The sequence below is a fragment of the Micromesistius poutassou genome (assembly GCF_964030765.1).
Source record: "Micromesistius poutassou genome assembly, chromosome: 15".
Classification (NCBI taxonomy): domain Eukaryota; kingdom Metazoa; phylum Chordata; class Actinopteri; order Gadiformes; family Gadidae; genus Micromesistius; species Micromesistius poutassou.
In genome coordinates, this window is record NC_140285.1 from 232,022 (window position 1) to 240,822 (window position 8,801).

Consider the following 8,801-nt stretch of genomic DNA (forward strand, 5'->3'; position numbering starts at 1 on the left):
CAGTTCCGATTGGGCCGTGGAGCGGGGGGGGGAGGGAGGGGGGCTGGCGACCTGGAGGGGAGGGGGGGAGGGGGGGTGGCGACCTGGAGGGGGGGGGGCGTGGGGGGCGGCCTAAATCATTCCCGCCAGCCAGGCGGGCAGGAAAAGCCCAACGGAGCCCAGGATGCAAACCAGGACGAACATCCAGAGGAAGATGCGGTCGATGACCATCGCCACGTACTTCCAGTCCTCCTTCACCTGGGGGGGAGGGGGGGGGGGGGGGGGGGGGACACAGATTAGACGCTCCACCTTTCACACTCGGCCGCTCGCTACACTCACCAGCTGTCGATTGGCGGCCACGATTGATTTCATTCGATTGGCCGGTTTCTTCCATTATGAGCGAGCCGCCTGCTAAATGTCAGCCCAACCTCACGTTTGTCCTGCTCGGGAGAGATTCAAGGTCACCCACCGATGGCCGACGTGAACGCTGAGGGCGTCGCGTTGTCGTGTTTATTACCCTTACGCTCGGTGGTTTCTTAATGTACAAGTTTGTGAAACTGATTGCATTCGCTCTGCCAGGATCCTACAGACATGACTCATAAACATGATACATGATGTATTGTGGTGATTCTGGGAGCAGAAAGAATCTGCTGCTGCTGCTGCGCTCGGCTTAAAAGACATTTCCTGCTTGTTGGGTTTTCCTGAGACACACGTTTCACTGTGGCATGAAATAGCTTTTCATTTTTCATGGGCGTCTTGAGAGATTGAAAACGCTGTCGAAACCAAACCCTGTGACCCATAACCTTTTGCATTTGGCAAGATAAGCAAAATAAATAAACCTGGCCTTTTTTTTCATTCAATTATACGGCTGCAGTTGTTAACTTACAAAACTAAACGTTACTCAACGTCCGCCCTTAAAAGGAAAGAAACAAACCGGTGAATCTACACGGGAACATTTGCTTTTAGTTTTTAGTTTTTAGTTTTAGTTCAGTAGTCCCGAGTGGCTAGCATAAGGTAGTCTCCGTGTTTACAGCAGCTTTTATCAAACCTTTTGAACCCTCATCAATCATTTTCATTCAACTACCTAAAGCTCATCAGTCAGCCGTCTGCAGGGGGCCCGGCCCCCGACGGGGAGGGGCCCCTCGTACAACACGCACCAGCGGGGGTGGAGGGGTGGAGGGGGGGGGGGGGGGGGCAACTCACCGAGAAGTCTGCGTCCTCCGCCCTGAGGTGGTCCGCGATGTACTGGACCCCCTCGATGGCCCGCTGCACGGCCGGGGACAGCGCGGAGACCCCCAGGTCCAGCTGGGGGCCGACTAACTCCTTCCCGGACCCTGGGGGCCCCTCCGCGGTGGGCTCCTTCAGGGCCGGGGTCCTGCTCCTCCCGGCGGCGGCGGCGGCGGCGGCGGCGGCCCCCCCCCCGGCCCGGCCCCCCCCCGGCCGCCTCGTCGTCGTGGAGACAGCAGAACTGGAAGCTCCCGGAGCGACAGCGGTGCACGTCGGCCGCCGAGGGCCCGTCGGCCCCCCCCTCGCCGGCGAGCCCCTCGGCGCTCAGCGAGCGGCCGTTCTGCGCCAGCGGCGGCGGCGGCTTCGCGTCGGGGCCGGGGCCCCCCAGCGACAGGGCGGTCCCCAGGGAGCCGGACGGCGAGCGGGACCCCGTCCGCGAGCGGTCCTGGAACACCGAGTACTGACCGCCGCCGCCGCCGCCGCCGCCGCAGGAGGAGGAGGGGGAGGGGGAGGGGGAGGGGGAGGCGGAGCAGCGGTGGGAGAGCTGCGGCCTCAGCGGGTGCTCCCCCAGGTCCAGACCCAGCAGCGGCGGCGGCGGCGGCGGCGGCGGCGAGCACGGCGGCGGCGAGCACACCCGGATGTCAGGGCCGGACGACGAGGACGACGGCGAGGAGGACAGCGAGTCCACCAGCTGGTTCATGACGCCAACGCGCGTCTCCATGTGGGCCCACAGCGACTGGGAGCTGCCCGGCGTGGCGTTGACGGTGGGCCGGTGCAGCATCTCGATCAGCTTCTTGCAGCTCTGCTTGGCGGTGGCGGGCGGTCGCTTCATGAAGAGCACGCGGGGCACGGCGTCCAGGAAGACGCGGCGCACCCAGTGGGGCATGCCGTGCGTCTTGGGCGAGCGGTGGTGCACGTTGAGCACGAAGACGGTGATGATGATGCTGAGCGTGACGAAGATCATGGTGAAGAGCAGGTACTCGCCGATGAGCGGGATGACCAGCGAGGTGGACGGGATGATCTCGGTGATGAGCAGCAGGAAGACGGTGAGCGACAGCAGCACCGAGATGCACAGCGTGATCTTCTCGCCGCACTGCGACGGCAGGTAGAAGACCAGCACGGTGAGGCAGGAGATGAGCAGGCAGGGGATGATGAGGTTGATGGTGTAGAAGAGGGGCAGCCGGCGGATGATGAAGTAGTACGTGATGTCCGGGTAGATCTCGATGCAGCACTCGTACTTCTTGGTGTTGTACTTGCCCACGGCGTTGATGATCACCCACTCGCCGCTCTCCCAGTAGTCCATCTGGTCTACCTGGTTGGACATGCTGATCAGGTCGATCTTGGCGCGGTCGTACGTCCACGAGCCGAACTTCATCTTGCAGTTCTGCTGGTCGAAGGGGAAGAAGGTGACGTCGATGCTGCACGACGACTTGTAGATGGCCGGGGGCGTCCACTTGATGTGGCCGTCGTGGAACAGGTGCGCCTTGGTCAGGTGGGTCACGGCGAAGTCCCCGTCGGCGCTGGGGGACGGGAGGGACGGAGGGGCGGGGGGAGGGAGAGGGGGACACGGAGAGAGAGAGACAGAGGGACAGGGAGAGAGAGAGAGGGACAGGGAGAGAGAGAGAGAGAGAGAGAGACAGAGGGACAGGGAGAGAGAGAGAGACAGAGGGACAGGGAGAGAGAGAGAGAGAGACAGAGGGACAGGGAGAGAGAGGGACAGAGGGACAGGGAGAGAGAGAGAGAGAGACAGAGGGACAGGGAGGGAGAGAGACAGAGGGACAGGGAGGGAGAGGGACAGGGAGAGAGAGAGACAGAGGGACAGGGAGGGAGAGGGACAGGGAGAGAGAGAGAGGGACAGGGAGAGAGGGACAGGGAGAGAGAGAGAGGGAGAGAGAGAGAGAGACATGGAGAGAGAGACAGACAGAGAGACACAGAGAGGAGGACAGAAGAACAGAGGGACACGGAGAGAGAGACAGACAGAGGGACACAAAGAGGGACACACGGAGAGAGGATGCTTAGCAACGAGGAAAAAGTAGTTCCAGCTGGCGTGGGAGCAGCCTCCCGCTCTGCGGCGTGGACTGCCAGGTGTGATGGGATCTGCTTCCCGCAGCACAGTGAGTGAAAGGTTTTAATGAATATTGATGTGCGAGGAATGCTGTGAGCCGGGCTGACACCAGATAACAATGAACTTTAAATGTGCCTGTGACATTTGGCCCACGCACCTGATTTGGTGTAATTGCTACACAATTGATTGTGGTGATAGTCCAATATCGAATATGACATCGAAAGGTACAATGAAAACACCTTTATATCACATTGCCGTGTTATGGATTCAGTGTGGAGGAGTTTTAGTGGAGAGGAGACGGGTCATGTTGGAACGAGAGGAAAACCTGACGAGACCGAGATCCAATACAGTGTTAAAGTGACTTTATAGGGGGGTGGTGGGGGGCGTGGGGGGGCCTCAAGCTCCTCACTTGTTGTAGAGCACGATGTCGGGCCTCCAGATGATCTCAGACGGGATGCGGATGGACGTGACGTTCTCGTAGTCCTGCGGTTTCCACTGGAGCTTGTAGTCGTTCCACTCCTGGAGGAGAAAACCCAGGGGGTGGGGGTGGGGGGGGGGGGGGGGGGGTGAGCGACCAGAGCGAACCCCCCAGGGGGTTCCCTTTGTGTTTCCTAAGGCTCTGTTTCCATACCTGCTTGACCCACACGTTGGTCGTCATCATCTGGTTCTTCTCGTCCTGACGCGAGTAGGAAAGCAGAAGAACAAAATACTATAAGAGCAAAAATGTGTCTTCATTTTAGATTTGGTGTGGAATTATATTCCCATTGAAGCAGAAGTATCGTAAAAACGAGTATCGATATAATCGATTCTGGCAATTTGAAGGTTCCTTCATTGTGCATTCATGAGTGATTGGGAAAACCTATGACGCGTATAATCTATTCTCTCGATGAATGATTTATTGCCCAATGGATTATCTGGATATCACAGCCCTACATAATTCATACTTCTATATATTAGATAGCGGTAGATATTTCTACCGCGTCAAAAAAAGCAAAATTCAAAAGCTCAGCCATTTCCTTCAATATTGTGGCTGAACGGCGAATGGTCCCCTCTAACTCCAGACCTCACACCGCCTCTGGAACGAACAACTCTACCAACAGTGATGAGAATAACACAGTCAATGTTATGCCAGGTAACTAATAGATATTCCGGTCAAGTACCATATACCAAATTCGAATTTTAAATAAATGATTTGATTCCATACCGACCAAAGCCTTCTCTAACGAGGCTTTGGTCTAAGACAAACGCCGGTGCTATGAATGGCAAGTGGAGCGCTAACGAGCTGTGAGGCGGTGAGGCGGGAAGCGTCCCGCTCACCCTGACGGGCCGGGCCCTCTCTCCGCTTCCCCCCCGTCACAGTCCACAGCCAGGGAGCCGGAACACTACACCTGACACACAGGGCCACGGGTCAGAGGGCCAGCGCTCAATCCGTCTCAAGGCTCCGCACTCTCCGAAGTGAGATGCTCCTTGCGACGCGTAATGCTAATAACGATAATGCTTAATGCTAATAACGATAATGCTTAATGCTAATAACGATAATGCTTAATGCTAATAATGATAATGCTAAATGCTAATAATGATAATACTTAATGCTAATAATGATAATGCGTAATGCTAATAATGATAATGCGTAATGTTGATAATGCGTAATGTTGATAATGCGTAATGCTAATAATGCTAATGCTAATAACGATAATGTTTAATGCTAATAATGATCATGCGTAATGCTAATAATGATAATGCTTAATGCTAATAATGATCATGCTTAATGCTAATAATGATAATGCTTAATGATAATAATGATCATGCTTAATGCTAATAATGATAATGCTAATAATGATAATGCTTAATGATAATAATGATCATGCTTAATGCTAATAATGATAATGCTTAATGATAATAACGATAATGCTTAATGCTAATAATGATAATGCTTAATGATAATAACGATAATGCTAAATGCTAATAATGAAAATGCTTAATGCTAATAACGATAATGCTTAATGCCAATAACGATAATGCTTAATGATAATAACGATAATGCTTAATGCTAATAACGATAATGCTTAATACTAATAACGATAATGCTTAATGCTAATAATGATTAATGATGATAATGATATTGCATAATGCTAAAAATGATCATGCCTAATGCTAATGACGATAATGCACAATGCTAATAACATTGACGATAACACCAGGCTACACGGAGGTATGCTAATAATACTTAATGCATAATGCTAACAATGATGATGCATGATGCTAACCACACTGGCTGCTAACCCAGCTGGCTACACGGCGCTACGGGCTACACGGCGCTACAGGCTACACGGCGCTACGGGCTACACGACGCTACGGGCTACACAGCGCTACAGGCTACACGGCGGTCTGTGCTACACGATGCTACGGGCTACACGATGCTACGGGCTACACGGCGGTCTGTGCTACACGGCGGTCTGTGCTACACGGCGCTACGGGCTACACGGCGCTACGGGCTACAGGGCGCTACGGGCTACAGGGCGCTACGGGCTACATGGAGCTACAGGCTACACGGCGCTCTGTGCTACACGGCGGTCTGTGCGACACGGCGGTCTGTGCTACACGACGGTCTGTGCTACACGGCGCTACAGGCTACAGGGCGGTCTGTGCTACACGGCGCTACAGGCTACAGGGCGGTCTGTGCTACACGGCGGTCTGTGCTACACGGCGGTCTGTGCTACACGGCGCTACGGGCTACACGGCGGTCTGTGCTACACGGCGCTACGGGCTACACGGCGCTACAGGCTACACGGCGCTACAGGCTACACGGCGCTACAGGCTACAGGGCGGTCTGTGCTACACGGCGCTACAGGCTACAGGGCGGTCTGTGCTACACGGCGGTCTGTGCTACACGGCGGTCTGTGCTACACGGCGCTACGGGCTACACGGCGGTCTGTGCTACACGGCGCTACGGGCTACACGGCGCTACAGGCTACACGGCGCTACAGGCTACACGGCGCTACAGGCTACACGGCGGTCTGTGCTACACGGCGGTCTGTGCTACACGGTGGTCTGTGCTACACGGCGCTAACGGCTACACGGAGCATACGCACCACGTCGATGAGCTGGGCGATGGACAGGCCGAAGTGGACCAGCACCACGTCGGAGGTGTTGGCCACCGGCCGGGACAGCTTGTTGTAGCTGACGAACAGGTCCTTCAGGAGCCGCTCCTCCGCATGGCCGCGGGCCCCCTGGGAGCCCACTGGGGACACAACAGGGACACACCGTCAGTAGGGACACACCGTCAGTAGGGACACAGCGTCAGTAGGGACACAGCGTCAGTAGGGACAGCGTCAGTAGGGACACTGTCAGTAGGGACACCGTCAGTAGGGACACCGTCAGTAGGGACAGCGTCAGTAGGGACACCGTCAGTAGGGACAGCGTCAGTAGGGACACCGTCAGTAGGGACAGCATCAGGACAGGGACAGCGTCAGTAGGGACACAGCGTCAGTAGGGACACAGCGTCAGTAGGGACAGCGTCAGGACAGGGACACCGTCAGTAGGGACAGCGTCAGTAGGGACACAGCGTCAGTAGGGACACCGTCAGTAGGGACAGCGTCAGTAGGGACAGCGTCAGTAGGGACACCACACAGGGACAGTGTCAGTAGGGACACGTCAGTAGGGACACCGTCAGTAGGGACACCGTCAGTAGGGACACCGTCAGTAGGGACAGCGTCAGTAGGGACAGCGTCAGGACAGGGACACCGTCAGTAGGGACAGCGTCAGGACAGAGACACCGTCAGTAGGGACAGCGTCAGTAGGGACAGCGTCAGTAGGGACAGCGTCAGTAGGGACACCGTCAGTAGGGACACCGTCAGTAGGGACAGCGTCAGTAGGGACACCACACAGGGACAGCGTCAGTAGGGACACTGTCAGTAGGGACACTCTCAGGACAGGGACACCGTCAGTAGGGACACCGTCAGGAGGGACACCGTCAGTAGGGACACCGTCAGGAGGGACACCGTCAGTAGGGACACAGCGTCAGTAGGGACAGCGTCAGGAGGGACACCGTCAGTAGGGACACCGTCAGTAGGGACAGTGTCAGTAGGGACACCGTCAGTAGGGACACCGTCAGTAGGGACACCGTCAGTAGGGACAGCGTCAGTAGGGACAGCGTCAGGACAGGGACACCGTCAGTAGGGACACCGTCAGTAGGGACAGCGTCAGTAGGGACAGCGTCAGTAGGGACACCGTCAGTAGGGACACCGTCAGTAGGGACACTGTCAGTAGGGACACCGTCAGTAGGGACACCGTCAGTAGGGACACTGTCAGTAGGGACACTGTCAGTAGGGACGGCGTCAGTAGGGACACTGTCAGTAGGGACACTGTCAGTAGGGACACAGCGTCAGTAGGGACACAGCGTCAGTAGGGACACTGTCAGTAGGGACAGCGTCAGGACAGGGACAGCGTCAGGACAGGGACAGCGTCAGTAGGGACACAGCGTCAGTAGGGACAGTGTCAGTAGGGACACTGTCAGTAGGGACACCGTCAGTAGGGACAGCGTCAGTAGGGACAGTGTCAGTAGGGACACCGTCAGTAGGGACAGCGTCAGTAGGGACACCGTCAGTAGGGACAGCGTCAGTAGGGACACTGTCAGTAGGGACACCGTCAGTAGGGACAGCGTCAGTAGGGACAGCGTCAGTAGGGACACCGTCAGCAGGGACAGCGTCAGTAGGGACACCGTCAGTAGGGACAGCGTCAGTAGCGTCACCATCAGTGTTCGCTCAGTAGGGACACCACCCAGTTACACCATCAGGGTTCACTCAGTAGGGACACCAACCAGTTACACCACCCAGTTACACCATCAGGCCATGTCGTGACCCAGGTTCCACTCTAACCAGCAGTACTGGTTCGTGTCTTGATCTCCTTTCTCAACCCACCATCACCTCCCATGAAGCCCCCTTCAAATACATGAGTAGATCTATCACTTTATCCATGCTGGACCCCTCAAACACAGAGAGGTTTGCGTAGCCGTAGAAGAATCACATTTAAGAGAGAAGTGTTAAAAATAAGTACGAGAAGGACTGGAACAGAACTAATGTTGAAGACGCCTGGCAGACGCCTGCCCGCTCAGAGCCCTGATTCGGCGGCGGCGGCAGTTCAGGCAGATCTCTGAATTGTTCTGATCCCTGGACTCGACTATTGATTGGTCTCACCTGACGGGGTCAGAGGTCAGAGACATTATGTCACCAGCACTTTGCTGGGGTTGATTACGCAATTACGACTGCAGCTCTGGTCTCTCTCTCTCAGAGCTGCTCGTCGCCGCTGATGAACCAGTGAGGTCACACCGCAGGCAATCACAGACGGGCGGTTTAAAGGTAGCATTGATGAGTTTGATGAGTATAATGTCTGAGTCATAACGCCGACCTCTGCCATGGGGAGATCGGGGAGAGAGAGAGAGAGAGAGAGAGAGAGAGGGGGGGGGGGGGGAGAGTGAGAGGGCTGAAGGGAGAGGGAGAGAGAGAGGGAGGGGGGGGGGAGTGAGAGGGGG

The 8,801-nt window shown here is 55.9% G+C and overlaps 1 protein-coding gene and 1 pseudogene across 2 annotated transcripts in view; one reads left to right on the plus strand and one right to left on the minus strand.

The window, feature by feature from the left end:
* Positions 1-8,801, plus strand: part of LOC311359670 (natural killer cells antigen CD94-like) — a 164,129-nt pseudogene that overhangs the window by 33,054 nt on the left and 122,274 nt on the right. The window lies entirely within an intron of this gene.
* On the minus strand, positions 112-8,024 carry LOC311359655 (neuronal acetylcholine receptor subunit alpha-2-like; the record flags this gene model as incomplete). The annotated part of the gene is made up of 10 exons (XM_084479719.1): positions 112-237; positions 1,183-1,313; positions 1,405-1,651; positions 1,841-2,726; positions 3,681-3,790; positions 3,903-3,947; positions 6,364-6,512; positions 7,123-7,196; positions 7,530-7,635; positions 7,748-8,024. The coding sequence occupies 10 exons, from the start codon at positions 8,022-8,024 to the stop codon at positions 112-114; spliced, it is 2,151 nt and encodes a 716-aa protein (XP_084335845.1).